Source organism: Haemaphysalis longicornis, unplaced genomic scaffold, assembly GCF_048455015.1.
Source record: "Haemaphysalis longicornis isolate Haplotype H1 unplaced genomic scaffold, Haemaphysalis longicornis Haplotype H1 scaffold_1, whole genome shotgun sequence".
NCBI classification, from domain to species: domain Eukaryota; kingdom Metazoa; phylum Arthropoda; class Arachnida; order Ixodida; family Ixodidae; genus Haemaphysalis; species Haemaphysalis longicornis.
Genome location: NW_027526203.1, coordinates 407,890,256 through 407,908,535, shown reverse-complemented (window position 1 = coordinate 407,908,535; position 18,280 = coordinate 407,890,256). Strand labels below are relative to the sequence as shown.

General features: G+C 49.7%; 1 protein-coding gene across 4 annotated transcripts in view; it reads left to right on the top strand.

Moving 5' to 3' along the window:
* LOC144155468 (puratrophin-1-like) overlaps positions 1–18,280 on the top strand; it is a 640,065-nt gene that overhangs the window by 385,863 nt on the left and 235,922 nt on the right. For all 4 annotated transcript variants that reach the window (XM_077686932.1, XM_077686931.1, XM_077686933.1 and 1 more), the window contains one exon: positions 521–571. In XM_077686932.1, the coding sequence (XP_077543058.1) occupies positions 521–571 (51 nt within the window). The remainder of the gene's footprint in view (positions 1–520; positions 572–18,280) is intronic.

Genomic DNA, 18,280 nt, shown 5'->3' with positions numbered 1-18,280 from the left:
CGCAGCGAAAAAGCCGGAGGGGCTAACTAAGGCAACTTCCAGGGGTCGAACCGCAGTTTTAAGTGATTTCTCGCGGGTTCTACTGGGCGTGCACGATTTCTGTGGATTAGCTGGTCGGTTTGCCCCAAAGCTTGGTGTTCCCGCCCTCTTCTAGGTAGGTGAACACAGCGGTATTTAACCCACCGTCAGTCCAGGCTATGCATTACGACGATGGTGATTTTCCATTTTAGTCAGTTTTCAAACGCTAAGTGCAGGAACTCATACGCAGCGGTGGGACTTCGTAGACCCGTGCACACCGTTGTATTTGTGCGCATTGCTTTTCCGCGGCGGCCGCTTTTCAGGTAAGGGCGAAAAGCTAGAACTCCGGTGTGTTGAGATTTCGGCTTACGTTAGAGAGGGGGTCAAAATTGTTGCCGAACCCTCCTCCACGGCTCGCCTTATAGCCCACGTGTACCTTTGGTGCGTTTAACACCAAAAATTTGACATCTTGAACAGTGTTTTTTTTTTTATTGTTTTGCAGGTGTACCAGCTGAAGGCAAAAGCGACATGTTCCCCCACCGTCGAATTTCACGTAAGTGATCGTTTGTTTCATAGAAACCAACTGTTTTATTATTACGCAACGCAATGCGTATCGAAAAAATCTTGTCATATATCGTTTTGTTTGTTTAGGGCTTAGCTCAAACTGGTGAGCTGAGGTAATTGTGCCGGTTACTTCAAAAATTTTTAGTAGTCGCTGTACACCGGCAAATTTGCTTGTCCGGCGTCCTTGGTGGGCAGTGCGTATTCAACCATCCTCGGTAGTTTTCTTCAATATACTCCCGAAAGGTATTCTGATGGAGGTGAAAAGCAAAAAACGCCCCTGCGTTCGGGAATTCTTCGCATGTTAAAGATCCCCAAGTGGTCAAAATTAATCCGAAGCCCTCCTCTAGGGCGCGCATCACCACCTGCGTAGCGTCGGCGCGTTAAACCTCATCAGCAATCAATCAATCAATCGCCACAGGTATCATAACAACGGGTGCTATGTGCAGGAACTTTAACCCTCAGTAATCTTCAATAACCGCTGCTTCCACCTTTCTGGAGTACTGCGCGCTGTGGCGACCGAGAGTGAAAGACTGGGGGAGAGAAACCTTTAATGAAAACTGAATAGGTCAGACCGACTAACGTCAGGTCTTGCTACTCCAGCTTGCTGGTACAAGCATCCATGAGTGCGCCAACTTTTCCTTGCCTTTGACCTGAGGTCCGTTAGGTAAACTTATCCCCTGTACAATGTATGGGTTTTCAGCAACACAGGTGAGCCTGGGTTACGAAGCATATCTGCACGAAGGACGTGTCTGAAGCGGCAGATGGTGTTCATGAACACCGTTCAGTCGTGGTGAGAAAAGGAAAAGTTGGCTCATGGATGCTTGTACCAGCAAGCTGGAGTAGCAAGACCTGACGTTGGTCGGTCTGACATATATTCAATTCAGTTTTCATTAAAGGTCTCTCACCTCCAGTCTCTCACTCTCGGTCGCCACAGCGCGCAGTACTCCAGAAAGGTGGAAGCAGCGGTTATTGGACCTGTTGATCGCATTCTTCTAAAGCAAGTTGCGACGGCACGAGTGATCTTTAACACGTGCGCTCGAAAAGAAATAAACATTTGCCGCTGGGAATCGATCCGTAACAACGCGTCGCTCCCTTGTGCACGGCGGCGGCACTCAGTCCTGCGTGCCCAGGGCAGCTTTTCGGGCTCGGCGCTCTCGCACAGTTATCGAGGTCGCGGACGAGGACCTCTCGGAGCACTGGAGCGAAAGGACGAACATTCATCTTCCGCCGCCAGCTGGGAAGCCCCGAGATAAAATGCAATAACCGCCTGTATCTCACCGCCGAGGGAGGCAAGACAAAAGCAAGAGGGGGGAGGGGACCGGCTGAAAACAAGAAACGTGGGAGGAGATAGCTGTCCTCGCTCGCTGTTTTTTTCGGCGGACACGATGGCAGGGTCATCCGCGGTCGGAACGTCCCCGTTTTCCCGGGGGCCGTGTTTCAATCACAGCCTCCTCAGCAACGACATTGAACCTTGTGCGGCAGTGCTGATGGCAGCGGCTGGGATCTTGCCGGCCCTACACAACGCCCCGCGAGGCCCCTTCCGAGCCTATAGACGCCAGGCGAAAACTCCGAGCTTACGGCTCTTGGGTGTGCCGTATATATAAGAGGCGCTGTAAGCTGGGCTTTTGGGGCAACGAGTTTGAGAAATGTGTAATGGCCGTAATCAGGTAGATATATTGTATGATTGGAGCTATGTATTGGGTACACATATGCAGCAAAAATTGTTCTTGTCTCGTGTTCAGGATAATTAGGGCTAATTAATGTTCGGTCCGCTATAGCTTGATTTTTCTGCCATAAGACCAGCTGGCTATTTATCATTTGAGCGTAAGTGTTCTTTTTTTTTTTATTGTCATGCACCGAAAGGTTAGTCGCGTGCCCTTCCGCGTAACGGTTTCTTAAGCGCGTGGCACGTGGTCGTGCTCATTAATTTATAGCAGCCTATAATTGATAAATAAATGCATGGTTGTTCTTTCGGGTCTTTGGCCTGTAGAATTTATGTCGAGTGCAAACATCTTTTACATTGCCCTGCTTACGTAATACTTACTACATTCATAACACCCCACAATAAGCCTGATTCCCTCGTTTTCCCGCCTGCCCTCCCTCCTCTCTTTTGAAACTGCGTAAAATTTAAGTAGTGAAGGGAAGGTTGTGGTACTCTGACCCTTTTTTTTTTCTGCGGAATGAAAGTCGGAACTATCTTTTTCGCTGAGACAGCCGCCAAGGTTAAACCAAGTTTCTCGAGCGATAGCTAGGTTATCACGCCGAAAGCGCGCAGTGGACGCGCACTTTTTTTGGTGGTACGGGCCCTTACCCTTCCCTTTTACTCTCCTCTTCGCACCCCCCCCCCCCCCCCCTTACCTTGAAATGAACGAGCGATTAGTCGCTTTCACTCCGCAACCGCACGAGGCGTTGACTTGACCGTGGCTGAGCTTGAAGGTCAGACTGACAGAACGAGAACTTTTTCTGGGATTGCGCTTGGAGTAATAAAGATTTCGCTCTGTCATCTCCCACCTGCCAGTTTTTCCAGCTGATACTGCCTTGTTTCTCTTGCTCGTTGTGTAATTACGGGAGACGTTTAGTTGCTCCCCGCGCTAAAAGCGCGATTTTGAGAGCGAAGCTGTACATCGCTAGTATGCGGCTTTCATGGCGTCCGCTAGGGAAAACGCAGTGTGGAAAAGCCATCTTACAAAGACAAAGCTTACACTGATACCTTCATATCTTGATACACTACGGCTTATATTTCCCCTGAAAAAAAAAATGTCTTCCCGGCAATGTGTTTGTGTTGAGAAATGAGGCCAATTTTACGGTCTAGCCAAGTTTACACCAATGACGTCATAGGGCCTTCATATTTTGAAATAAAATGGCTTATATGGCCCCTGGAAAAATGTCATTCCAGCAATTCATTTGTGTGTAGAAGTGAAGCCAGCTTCGAAGAAATCGGTGTAAGCTTGGTTTTTGTAAGCTCGATTTCTCACACTGCGTGTTGCATAGTGAAGCCTACTTATAAAGAAAAAAAAAAAAAAACGAGGCCAACGAGGACCCGCCGCGGAGTCGCAGTGGCCAAAGCGTTGTGTTGCTGAGCTCAATCATGCGGGTTCTATCCTGGCCGCGGTGGCTGCTTGGAAAGATGGAGGTGAAAAGCAACGACGCCGGTGGTTCGAGATTTCGGCGCACGTTAAAGGCCCCTGCTTGTCTAAATTTACCCGGAGCCCTCCACTAGCTACGGCGCGTTAAACACACGCACAAAATATTTTTTTTTAGAGTCGCGCCACTGTCCGCCATCTTGTAATCCCAATTGGTGCGGGAAAGCCACCCGTCGGGCGCGCAGGGGGTGGCTTTCCCTATACTTGAAAAGCGTGGACACGCAGTGGTTAAGAAAGACTAGAAGGCTAACGATGAAATACGGAAAGAACAGTGGGGAATCCAAAACAGCCAAGGTAACCAAAAAAGAGGCAAGGCAGATTGAAACGAATAAATGGAAGGAAAAAATGGAAGCTTAAACGTCGTTAGAGATGTACAGGGCTGAGAAGATGAACATCAGAAAGGAAAATTTCTATGATAATTCCGAGGGCAGTGCTTTGCTTTTTGAGGCTAGAGCAGGTTGCCTGCGAACTAAGAGTTTTGTGGGGAAGTATTCACATAAGGATAAGGTATGCGTGGTCTGCGGAAAAGAAACAGAAACTATGCGGCACATAGTGTTAGAATGTGAGGGTATCCATCCAAATCTACCGGAAGGGAATATTGGGCTTTCAGAAGCCCTAGGATTTAAGGGTATCAGAGAGGAAGTTAACTTCAAGGCCGTCGAGGGGACGAAAAGAAGATTAGAATGCTGGTGGACGAAAAGCAGAGAGGGGAATATTGCCTAGGACAGTTACCACCTGTAACAGGGAAAAGAAAGTATTTCGGGCCTAATAAGCTTTAGTGCCTGCCCTAAGCAGCGCTAATATTGAACCAAGAGTGTAAAACATGTTTATATTAGTCCTTTTTGGTAAGATGACATGTCATCACCCCGCTTCAAAGGGGAAACCAATAGGAATCATCATCATCATCATCGGGGGCCCCCCACAGGCCCGCCGCCGCGCTTTAGACCGCGGTCAAAGCTGCGTCGGTGGCGCTTCGGTCGGGGGCGGCCGAGCTCTCCGGCCGCCCATGCGGGACGCAGCGCCGCCAGCGTCGGCGGCACCGCGAGGCACTAGACGGGGCTTTTCTGCACGGCACCGGATTCCTCTTGCGACGTCATCTGGGTGGCGTGTGGAAAAGTGTTGCGCAACTAGCTCCTTAGCCGGCGCCACTGGACGACTTCACTCCCAGTATCTCCCGTTGTCGATGTAAAAGCCCCATTATTCATTGCAACACATTTTACTAGAGCGCACCCCATGAGATGATTTATTTAAACGCGCTTTTATGATATTGTAGATTATTTATTCTGTACCAATTTTCGGCTATAAGAGACCATCCCCTTCAAAAAATACAAGCAACAACTACAGACGATCACCCGACCGGATGCGAAATGGCGCAATTAGGAGGATAATTCGGCCATAACTTGGTGGCGTCTGGTTGAATTTGCGTTATTGCGGGATATCAATGATGCCACACATGCGTTATTACACAAACGCAGAATATTTTTATTTGCCCTATCACCAGCACATCGACTGAAATAAATAAAAATTATTCATCATATTTTTCTAGCATCCTCACAATTATTCCGCGTCAACTTTGAAAGGAGCTCACGTTTCCGCTAAAGGCTGTTTGCTCTAGAGAGAGCGAGCGCGCCGCTGACGCCGACGTCACAGGTCATGTGACTGGCCGCGTTCTCTCACGCTTGCCTATGCTCCTCGAATGGCGCCATTTCCAAGTCAGCATACGCGAAATGCTTCTGGCGATTTTGTTTCCTTCCTTTTACTGCGAAGCTGTTGGCCTCTCGTTGGCGGGAAAATTCCGTGTCGCTGTGAGCAGGAACCTATGCAGGGCCCCGCAGTTCTCGCCCAAGACGCCGAGCGCATGCGTCAGGCTGAGCAGGACCCAGCACTGGCCGCCAGAGAAGCCCAGCGCAGTGCTTCTCTGCAATCAGGCATACAGCATAAAGTTCAGTACTCTTGAAAATAAACTCAAAACAAGCATCGAAACTGCATGATGGATGATAATGTGCCTAAGCGGCAAGCCCGCCGGGACGACGAAGAACATTTCATACACTCCCCCATCAGCCTGTGTTGTGGTTTACAACGTACACTTTCGCAGATTGGGATGGCGGCCTTTTTTATCTTTATGATACGGACGTTTTCGGCCTCTCCGTCACGCAACGTAGGGCCGCGCCAGGAACAGCTGCGCGACGAAATGTTTGACTATACCATCGATAGACATAGCAACATCCATACGTGCTTGGCAAATAAAAATGCAAAACACTTGAAAGTCCCTCGCAGGGGTCTCTTCCAACTTTTTTTAGCAAGTCAAGGATACGGGAGTGGCTTCTGTATTGCGCCCCAACCTCGTGGGACATGGTTCGTGTCAATTCCGTACGCTCTAAGTAAATATCAACACCGATCGTCGGGAGAACCTCGCGCGTGCGGAAAACGTAGCACGTGTAACCGATGGGCGTCAAACCGGGATTTCTTCTTCCAACTGAACGTGACGCAGGGCCCGTAGCGTTGGTCCGCTTGTTATGGCGGCATGCGCACGCTACGTAGGACCTTCCTTGTGTACGGAAACATCTGAATGCAGGAAGGAAGGGGAAGTGAATTCTTCCCGAGCGCGTACTGTTGGCTTTTCGACGTTAACCCTAGTTTCCTGGGACAGCCGAGGTGCTGGCCGCACGTTTTGAATATGACACTTCGCGGCTTGTGTGGTCCAGTGGCGGCGGTTTTTACGCGGGCCGTGATGGCCGCATAACGGCTTGCCGCGTGGCGTTAATTGGGCGCGTTTCGTGCCATCCTCCGTCCGCGGCGTGTGGCGGCGATATTTCGCGAGGAAAGGAGCGTGGTGACGTTGCGTGACGCGCTGTGGGCGGACGCTTTCAGGACGCGCTGCTGTCAGCCGGCGGGAACGGCGCAGGAAGGTCACGCTGTCGCGGCAGCGCGATTTCGCCGGCTAGACACCTCGTGGCGGCGGCAGCAGCAGCAGGGACAAGTCGTCGCACCCCCGCGCCCCGGCACCCACGCTGCGCCTTTTGCTTTCCCCAGGGGCGGTTGCAGTGGCCGCACGTGCGGCGGCATGTCCGAGTGGGAAGAGGTCGCCTTGCGTGCGCGAGGAGCGCCACTGGGCGGGGCCGCCTTAGATCAGCGCGGCCGCCCCGGGGCTGCGCCTTCGCTCTCAGCGTCGTAACAGGTGACGATGGGAAAAAGAACCGGCGCAAACCAATAAACGACGCGAAAAAGGCGTTTGTTTTCTGCCCCTCGGGTGGGTTGTAGACGCTAAGCGAATCCTGTCCGTGCCGAAGCATTTGAGGCAAGGCAGTAAGAAAACGATCAAAGGAGCGTGCCACGTATTCTGCAGGTGGTAAAAAAAGTTGGAAAAGTAGGGGTTAAACTCAGTTGAAGAGGAATTGGTACGTATGCGCAGAATACGATGAGAGTTGATGGGTGTATCGTACGCCCACGCAACAGACTTCTCTCGCTAGCCTAACGAGGAGAACTAAATTTATTGAGCAAACGTTGTGGAGGCTTGCCTCAGTCCAGGTAGCAACGCTGTCCTCCAGTCTGGCCAGTGCTGTTCGGTGGTCAGGGAAAGGTCGCGCGGGAGGAGTGGGTGAGTGTGCAATCCTATGTTATGAGTTGGCAACATCAAGTGGAAGCGTGTTCCGTGAAACAAATGCGCCCTTGCATTCCGTACGCACGGTTAACCAGCGATGGTGCAACGTGCCCGTCCGTGTAACGCGCGTCGTTGTCGTCTGAGCTCTGCTTCACGCAGTGGCTCGCTGCGCGTGCGCTCTGCTGCGAGAGAAACATTTTTCGCTCCCTCCCATGCGCCGTTCTCACTTTCCACTGTCGTATATACCAGGGTGTAGCAACATCATCTATAAACCCGGCCAATATTTCTCGTTACTTCCAAATCCTAACCAACCTGCGTTTTTTTTTCGCGCATGCGCGGTTGCGCGGAGTAGTTTTGTGCGTGCACTTGACCGCCGGATTTTCCTTTCGCCAAGCCATGTAAAGCTTCGCTTTAAAAGCTTCGCTTTAAAAGCGCGTTAATGCATGCGCACTAACGTGCATGCATCGTAGCGAGCCCTAGCGCTTCACGGCTTCCGCGGTCTCCGACGGCTCCTTGAGGCGCTCTGCCAGCTTTGTCTCGCACGTCGTTTTTCTCCCGCTCCAGCGTCCACTTCACGGCGTGGCTCCAAGCTGGTATGTTGATTCAGAAACGTATTCTACGCACGCCACATTCGTCTGATAACCGGAAAAAAAGCGACGTCGTGTGCGTGCGGGGCACTAGGAGCGGCTGAAGCAAAGCAAACCTTTCAACCACTTATTCCGAACGTTCCTAGGACGCCAAACGGAGGAGAAATTCCCGAGGTACACTTCTTTGCGTTGGCAAGCTAAACTAAACTGGTTATGCAACGTCTTCAGAGGGGCTGTTTTCGAGAGATGCCTATCGTAATCTGTTGTAAACTAAAAGCATCCACTTCCCGTCGTAAAGCGGCGTGTATTTATTTTCTCAGAGGAACCAATGTAGCCATGTGTTTCTGTGTTATGTTTGCGTTCTTTCTTGCGGTGCACCTCCCTGCGCTTTAAATGAAAGCGTCTGGGTGCTTGGGCGGCGGTCGTGAAAAGAGAAAGTAGGGATAAACCTCGAGTAACAAGCTCTGCACCGTATTGCTAACCGCCGTTCATTCTGAACGGCCATGCGCCGAATCGCTGGCTCCGAGCGCGTTCACCCGTTTACCCATGGAGCGCGAAAACGTCCGTCAATTATCGCGCTTCGGCGGCCGTGGATCAGGCCAGCGAAAGGAAACGACGTGTCTATCGTCGGCGAAATAAAATAAAAAAAGGCGGTCACGAGCATCGGCTAGCGGCGCTTCTTATCGCGTTTATTGCGGGCAAGAAGCAGCATTATCGCATAGTCTGCGGGATGGGTCAACGGCGGACACGGCACCGTGGTCAGCTCGGAATCGGCGCGCGTAAACACGCCTTATTATTAGCCGGCCGGAGAGCGAAAAATACAAAGCGAAAGTCCTTCCGCGGCTCTTACGGTTTATTTAAGGCATCACTTAGACGAGCCCCGTAAATCAGGCGCGCCTTCATCGAGCTTGCGAGTGACACACATTGATACGTGGCCAAGATACTGAGCGGGCCCTGCCATCATTTTAATGACGGCTGGTTCACCCGAAATCCACAAGAAGTGGTGATCCCCCGTTCGACCAAGGTTCCTCGTATACGTCTTGTCCTCCTAGCTCAGTCGGCCCAGCTGTCCTGGAAGAGTGTGAAAAACTGCCGGGAGTCGTCGGCAACGACACGACCGCCCTACTGTTGAGGCAGGCGTTTATCGACTAATGCAACCCGTCGCGTGGTCCGCAGCGGTGTTCCTCGCATCAAACCGGCGGCGGAGGTAAGGGGAGCTGCGCCGCAGTGCTTCCGACACGAGTAGGAAATGTAAGCTCCTCTCCGTCCCGGCAATCGCCGCGTTTTCCCCCTTCGGTTGCGCTATCTGCAGTGTAGTGTCCGCACGGGTGGCGTCCGGAAAAGTGCTAATTCCGAACATCCAGAGTCTCAGGCGCGCTTTTGTCACAGGGTCCAAGGACGTGCGCCGTCCGCCGGGAGAGCACGTCTAAACGCGCTGTGCTCTGCCGGCCCTCGGTTTGGATTTCCGGCTGGGCGCATTTACGGAAGCTTGGTGGGCGTGTGCTTGCGCTCGATCCACTTGCGTGGTTTAGTTCCCGCAGCATACGGACCGCTGCTATTCGGGGCGAGCTTTCGTAATCTCGATCTAGCTCGCACTGCTATTCAACGCAGCCATTAAATGGTGACCCGCTCTCCTCCCTAGTTCGGAGCTCTACTGCCGCGACCATTTTCCCTGCATACAACTTCCTTAAGATGTTCTTAGTATGGATGTTCTGGCCCATTTGACAGGACTTACGCAATGAATTCAAATCTCAGGACGCAAACCTTGAAGGGCACGTGTATTACAGATTGGGGTGCATGGTAAACATGGAAATAAATTTCCTAGATAGTTAGCGCAGTAAAGCAGTAGAGCAGTTGGGTGCGCCCAGTAGCATCGTTTTACTGTATGCAAACTAAATGTCCCACAAGAAAGAAAGCCTCTTAAAATGTATAATACCCGCAATTTAGTGGGCGCCCTACTTGTTTCAATCGTACTACATACAGTCATGGAAAAATGAAATGCACGCTCATAAATATGTACCAGAACACGTAAAATTGAAAAAATACCATTCGTGCAGGGCCAATAATGATGCAGTATCGGTACATTCAAAAAGCCATATTTCCCATCTTTGGCACTGTATTTAAGCCACGCGTCAATTTGGCTAGCATGTTAAGAAATCGCGCTATTTGTGTGTTGTGGTCCATATTTTCGTAATCGCATTTCATTTGTTCATGATTGTACAGCCCTAGTCCTATTCATTACAATACGAATTAACTCGGTGTATTAAATTTATATATGACATAGAAAAAATCGCGAGCAGCAACTCGCGATACCGGCGTATAGTCTCTAGTAACTAAAGTTGTAAGAATACGCGCTTTTGAAGCTGGAAAAATCATTTTACATTTAGGCGCACTACATTTCGTCTGCCACGGGTGGTGACAATAAGGCAAATTTGAGATGTGTTAACTGTGCCGTATAAGGTCCAGCCATCCGAGTAAATCGGAATGAAAGAGGATGTTATACCCTGGTAAATCGTTTGATGTTAGACTATGAACAGCAAGGGTCCGAGCACACAGCTTTGTGGTACGCCGTAACTTACGTATCAAGGACTAGGGAAAAGCCATTGACAGCGGTGAAGTGTTGACGAAAATACATGAGTCATATCGGGTGGTATTCACCATATTGTGTCAAAACAGCGAAACTTTAGATGGACGAGTGGAGGCTGTACACATGCCTAACGTACGTCTGCAATCAATTGGCACAATCATCTAATTTTGTCATACGATAACTTCACGTACTATCCTTGCTATCCCCGAGTATGAGTTCTTGGAGGCCTGACCACCGCTTTCCTCCTCGCTCCTGTTTGACGCCGAGCACGCGACGATAACTTCACGTACTATCCTTGCTATCCCCGAGTATGAGTTCTTGGAGGCCTGACCACCGCTTTCCTCCTCGCTCCTGTTTGACGCCGAGCACGCGATGACGAGGCGCACACAGCAACTGGCTCATTTGTCATGCTGGTCCTGGTCTTCTTTCCTTGGGCAAGCCCACACACCGAGGGCGATGATCGAAATGGAACGCGCCGCGATACCATCCACGTGCGTAAATCTCCACGCCGCGACTCGGAGCGGTGCCGGGAGGATACTTTAAACTGCGGCCGCGTGACCGGTCGCCCTGCGTAGGGACTCCTCCTAATTTAGGCTCTGAATAATTGCACGATTCAGTCGATCTGGCGGCGTGCCCAAAGGTTAAGAAGGCCGAGCGCGGCCTTCTAGTGTGTATGCAATGGGTACTTTCTTTTTGTTCTTTTTTTTTTGCGCTGAACCCTCGCTCATGGTTACCCTGCATTATTACATGTTCGGTGAACGGGCAGCTATACAGTAGCGGTATATGTTTTCGTTTGTCCTGTTAATTCTGTGGCACTTGGCGCTTTGTTTTGTTCTGTTAGCACTGTTGAAAAGGATAAAGGTTAAAAACTTTTTAACCCATTACCAATGTTTCTACAAGCATGCCTGAACTGATACTTCCAGTCGGCGCTATTTTCAGCGTATTGTTTGACTTTTTCATTTAAAATAATGTGTTTATATAAATCTAGGGTTGATTTTGTCGTTAAACGTCATTGGAAATGGGCGACGGAGACAGAGTTCAGTGCATTTCACATCCATCTTTTCAGCAATGAATCGCAGATGCCCTTACATACGCACAAATACACCTGAACATGGGTTGGGGGGGGGGGGGGGGAATACAGCCGCCGCAGGGGCTCAATTTGTAGAGCGTCTGACGTGGTATCCGATGGTAGTGGGCTCGGATCCCACCCGGAGGCGTAATTCTCTCCACTTTCTCTCTTTCCTAACATTTCAAAATTCCTATTTTCTCGCGACAGAGAGAGGGACTACGTTACTTCCCGTAAGTTATCTCTTCCGCTACACACACACACACACACACACACACACACGCATACGCACGCACACGCGCACCCTCTCTTTTTATATATTACGTGTGGTATATAGGCTGTGGTGAAATCAAATCTGGGAGGTAATGTTCCAAAGCCACACCCGGGCTACGATGCGTGTCGTATTGGTTGGCTACAGAGTATACCTTAGACCTCTTGTATTTCGTTCACTTTCCCGCGTTATGGTGCACCCATATTTTTTCCGTATTTCGCGTTGATGGACGGAATTCTGCGCGCAAGGGAATCGCATCCGTGACCGGCAGCGCGGGTTGCATTCGATGCATGCGCCTGTGCAGACGGTTCCAGGAGGCGAGATGAGTTCGACTTTAGGACGAATGGATTTGTACACCAGGCCTGGATTATATCGCACCCTTTAGAGAACAAAAAATGTTTCACGTTTTGTGCGGCCTTACTACTAGCTTCACACTGATGTTAGCATTGATCTGGAATCCATCTGCGATTGATATCCAAATTGAGTGCCACTAAAGTGTTCTTACACACCATATCGGTACTTCACGCCTGTCCCCTCGGTTTTATCTCCTTGCGGACGCCGATGCTTACGATCACGATAGCAGTAGTTTTGGCGATATCTGAGGCGATAAACTATAGTACAGCAGTTAAGCATGCCATATTTTCCCGAATCCTCTGAGCTTCAACTTGAGGGAACGCGTCTCGCATGGCTGCACGTTCCCGTCTCCTGAGCACTGTTTGGAGAAGACGTCTCTGCGAGCATTGCGATAAGATTAAGGCGCAATCAGCAGTGTTGTTTAGTTCGGAGCTTCCAGAGTGTGGTGGTAACCTTTACACCAGAGCCAACACCACGGAAACGGCACCGATAAACAGCAGTATACCCGAGGGGTTCACCATGTTAGCACACGTGCTAAGTTTTTCCGCTGTTAATTATATGTTGAGACGTGGCTATGCTCCGGCGTCGCTGTTTCATATCTCAATAAATGTATCAGCTGAGGGGACGAGCCCTAACTGCTGCGCAAACTAGCCGATCTCGCCAAGTTTAATTGGCCCGTCCTTGGACTCCAGTGTGGAGTGGGGCCTGCAGTTTCCACGTCTCTGGCCGTCGACGTTGTGGAAACAACTGCTGTCAGGGGAGCTTTGCAATGCTGCTGAAACTCCTCGTGGCAGCGGCTCGTATATTAAGTGGTACTTTCACCAAACTGTCAAAAGTTTTGTCCTTTCATTGCAATGAAAAATATTGTGTGGTGGGATCGTAGTTTATAACGCTTTGCTTTGCTCTCGCAGCACTCTCACTTGCTTTTCGATTCCAGTTGGTCATTTGTGATGGTATGATGCCTTAAAATTTAGTACTTTTAAGAAACTGTTTCGACATCATTTAGCACGGTTTTAATTTTTCACTTGCTGCGTGCTCCCACTCATCGGTTGCAGGTAATGTGTGTGCCAGGTTTGTGATTTTAGTGTTTAATACTGAGAATACGTTTGTTTCAATAGGGTTTGCTTTATCGTATGCGTGCGCCGGCGTCGCAAGACAGTCGTCACGTTCTGTGTGAGGACATTCATTTATGTGTTACTCCGACGCACCGGGCTTGCTTTTCCTTCTAATGATGTATATTTTGTTTTCTCCGGGACCTGTGTGCATCTAACGGCGTAACAGTGCGATATAGGACGACTCAGCTGTAATCTACATTGTAATAAAGAAAATGTTGCTTGAATTCTGCAGTGGAAGTCATGTTTCCAGACTGCGGCTTCGTTCTCATGATAGTTTTCGGCATCGAACCCGTGGATGGGACAGTGAGTGAACCTGCGAATTTATTCGCTGTTCATCTGTTTTCTCCTTTTCTTTCTCGGTACAGACAGCGAGTGCTAAACAAGTCGCGTTTATCCCAACCATAAATGTGTTCCGTTTCTCTGTCCACGCGTGCAGTATGCTTGAAGGGACCATGAGGACAAAATACGTTTGGTTAATGTTTGGTTCATTAAAAAGACTGTGTTGCCGCGGTGACAATGGTGACGATTTGTCTTAAACTCCGAACAATTAATTGTGATAATAAAGAAAACAGAGAAAGCAGGGTGACGCCTCAGCCACTTTCTAGTGAGGTCTCTATGGCCTCACAGTACAGTGGCGTAGGGGGTTCCAACCTTCCCCGAAATTTTTGTTGATAGGTGTTGCCTTTTTTCCCTTTTGTGTGTAAATAAGCGCGCATGAATGTACTGGTGACTTCCTAGAACACATTAAGGCGGAGGAACTATTGTTGCATGTGCACCCCCCCCCCCCCTCACCCCTAATTTTCTGGCTACGCCACTGTCAGCCAGCCGCCGATTGCAAGAAACATGACTGCGATTGTAATGGTTACTCTAGTTCTGTTTGATCGTATCACTCTAACGTACACAGATAACGTTTTTTACCGCTCCCTCTATTGCGTCACCGCTGACGTCGTGTGGCGGGAAATTTTATAGTTTTCAATATTTCTTGCTTTTTTTTTTTGTTAAAGAAACGTATTTTGTGGCTAGAATAGGGCTTAATGAGTTACCAAAGACGGTTGTCTTTTTCAAACTGAATAGTTTTGTATTTTGCCTCCGTAGGCCATTTAAAGTGACTAGTCAAGGGCCTAAGCCCGGAAGTTCTTTGCGCGGGAACTTAATCTCTATTTGAGGCAGCTCCTCCGCGCACCACCAGTGCAGACGCTATTGCGCAACTGCAATGCTGACAGGAGCGGCGTCTGAAGGGGGGGAGCGTGTGGTCTGCGTGTGAGCGCTTTCCGTTACGCGCTCCTCCTTTTCAGTCTTGTCAGCAGTGCTACGGGGCCTGGCCCCTGTGTGGAGATTTAATTCCCAAATGTAACAACCGTTGCCTACCCGGATCCCCCCCGGTTCGTCTCTCCCGTGCCTTAGTTGTTCCTGGATGTCTTATACTTCGCTGACAAGTTTACAACGCCACGGGCGATGCGGGCGGCCGAGAGGCGGCGGCAGGGGAGAACTGGCCGTCATCTGGCGGCCCGTCCGTGGCCGCTGGGGCTGCAACACGGCACGTCCAGACCGTCTGGCAGTCAATCCCCCTCTTGCGAACACCTCTCGCGCGTCGAGGACCTGAACGGAAACTCTTTTTCGTAGCAGCTGGAATCTGTGCCTCCTCTCCCGGGCCGCAGTTCTTCTCTCCACGCGACATCCGGCCGCCTTCCCTTTCTGCAGGCCGCCAGAGCGGCGCTGCAGCCGTCGTTGGTCGCTCCTTGCCTCCTCAGTACCAGTTTGCCAGCCTCCGCTGCCGCGGCACCTCATCGGGACGTCCTGCCCAATGCTGCCGCCGCCGTGTGGATACCCCCGTCTTGCGCGTGCTCCGGGCCAGGTTCTTGAAGCGCGTGCCATGAGCCGTTTGGGACCCTCCGGGCTTCGGGCTCGCAGCTCTCCGCAATCGGTCGACCTTCGCGAGTGAACGACCCCCCTCCTTCGTCGTACCCCCCTCGTGCGGTGTAGTGCGACCACGCCGGCTACGTCCGGCCTTCCCGGATTTTTCGGCCATTCGTCGTGGCTGTGAGGTAGCGGCGTTGTGTGGGACGTTTCGCTCGCTTGGCATTCCGAGGTGAGTTATGCAATCAAGCGTCCCTCCGCGGCTTTTCTCTTCTGTGCGTCTCATGAATGGAGTTGCCTTGGCGCGGCGTCTCAAAAACACGCACCAAGGCAGCGCCTTTGTTTACCTCTGGCACCCTTCCCGCTTTTCGTAGTACATGCCGCTGCATGAACAGGTACTGTATACTCGTGTGCGTAACTGACGCCGAGCTCGCCTCGTGTGATTCTTGTCTTGCTGTGTTCGGAGTAATTGTGGGACTCAGGGCCTCCTTCCCGCCGCGGCGACTGCAGAATGTCTCTTGCTTATTCCATTTGAGATTTGACTGAGATTTGAAAGTGGCTTGGACGGAGGCAGTTCGCATCGCATTAATGAAGCCAGTACTGACAAAGAAATGAGATATCTGCCCATCTCAAGAATGAAGAATGCGGTAATTGTATTCAGCTGCTGCAGTGATCACTGCACGCATATTCCGTTTTTTTAATTTGGTATGTATGTGAAGTTATTAACATTTTAATGCCGTGTTCCTTTATTTGGAAAGTGTACCTTGTGCTCTGGCCGCTACTGGAAGGTTAGACAGTGGTTTGCCTAAACTAGCATCATGCATTAGTTCTCTGAACTAATTTTGGTTATTCACCTGGGCCAGATCTTTTTTCCGCTGAAAAGGTTGCTGCGTTAAGAAACTCTCATCACAATATTCTCGGATCTGATAGCGTTCAACGTTAGAGTGCTATAGAAGGTGCTGTATACGAGTGCATCAGGAGTACTAACATTACCGTGGTACGGTTATCATAGGCGTTAGCAGATTGACCGCGCGCCTGCGATGCGCGTAACTTATTGCGCCGACTATAGAAAGAGGAATGACAAGCTTTTTAACCGTTTCGGTCATCCGCGAAGGACCGCATCCCAGAAAGTAAGCGGAGCGATGGGGTTGACCCCGTGTTTCTGGCGAGGTATAAAAACAAGCGCGCCCCTGACCGAGCGTTGAGGGGAACGGCACGCAGAAATTGACTCGAAGTATGTTAATGCCGTTGCACTGGCCGTAAAATGATTTACGAAGCTTGAAGTGAGCTTAGGTAACCTCTTCTCTGTCTCTTTTTTTTTTTTTTTCGTTTCGTTTTTCGTTTGTGCTTATACGCTACTGCTTTCTGGGGCCTTAGAAACCGTGATCACTAACCCGTTTACGTCTTGCCCGAGCTGCTACAAGAGACTTGTTTTTGCTGTATGCATAAAGCTTCTTCGAAAACATCGATTCGTTATTTTTTTAACTTAAATAAATGAATATGGTCTCCCCTTAGGAGTCATTATTTTCTAGGAGGCAACGCTCATACACATTATCCATGTCTGTCTGTCCCTTTTCTACCTTAAAAATAAATCACGGACCAAATCGTGGTGTATTTATCTTTTCAGGCGCGATGATCCTAGCTGAGAAGTCTTCTGACTAATTTCTGCTCGTTACTTTGCGGAATAATTTCACTACTTTGTAATTCTTCCATTGTGCGCATGGCTACGTCTGTACGCGTTTGCGTCGTCGTGTACGCTTTGACTCCTTTTTCTTGTTAGGCGCTCTGCGCTTCCTGGGCTCGATTCGCTCAATTTTTTTTTATTTTCCTTAACTTTATGTCGAGTTTTTTCCTTGCACTACATTGCGTGCCATTTTTATTTCACTTTTTTTTTTCTCTATTGCTGCTTTCCCGATCTCTCACATTCACTTCACTGCATTGTAATCATCTCCATCTGGCGTAGCAAGCACTGCCGCTAGCAGAGCTGACCTCTCCACCCCACATTAGAGTTATCTCTCTCTCTCTCTCTCTCTCTCTCTCTCTCTCTCTCTCTCTCTCTCTCTCTCTCTCTCTCTCTCTCTACTTTGGGGAGGTGGTATGCTCCATCAAATGCGGATCTTGTTCGCCTAACAACTCGGTATGACCATGACATTAATTAGTTCATGATTAATCGTGCAGAGATACCTATGAGAAATAGAATACGGAATGCAGAGAACGCTTCTTTCTTTACCGGCGAGAGCAACGGGGCATCGTGAAACATCAGTGCAAAACCACTGCCGAGTCGTGGGAAAAATAAGGAAAGTTTATCTGGTGGAGATTCGGACCTATGGTGTTGAGTTCCAAGCTTTCCTTCGATAGAGCAAACCATTATTGATGTCAAGTGCTCGTTGCTGATCGCTTCTAAGCTTCTATACGTGCGAGGTATCCTGCAGACAGGCTTGGAATCCTAAAACAGACTGAGAATTTACCAGGCGATAATTTTTTTCCACGAAAGTGTCAATGGAACAAGTTTTCTTGAGTCGTTATATAATAGCAGCTCCTTTTAGTCTTGAATACGACAAAAAAACTACCGGCCATGCTGCGCGAACTGAGCTTTACTCTACTCACATTACTAGTGCGAACCAGAGCGGATGCTCCCGCGCAGCTTCACTCTGTTAGTTGTATGGTGAAGTAAAAAAAAAAAAAAAAAACGTTCATTTAGCGCAATAACTTGTGATTGGTACAGTTTGTCGATAGTGATGGCGTGCGATTTCCTGCTCGCAACCATGGCACACGGCACATACGAAAAGCTATCAGCGAGGTGTGGGCAGTTTTCCCGCTTAGTGCCGAAAGAACCTTGCGTATTGACCGTTTGTAACACTGAGAGTCGCGTTCTACCTCAAGGGCCATGGCCAAACTGAATAGAAAAAAACAAGTTAGCGCCAAAGACATGAAAAAGACAAATTCGCGCCAAAGACATGCACCTGGACTAGAGGACCGTCGTAGTCGAGGGCTACAAATTAATCGACCGCATATGGAACCGTTAACGTGCATCGAAAGTAGCTACGCCGTACTTATTCTGAGCACTAATGCCTGGTTTCTACCGCCGTTCCATTAGATGTCGGCGCGTGGTATATT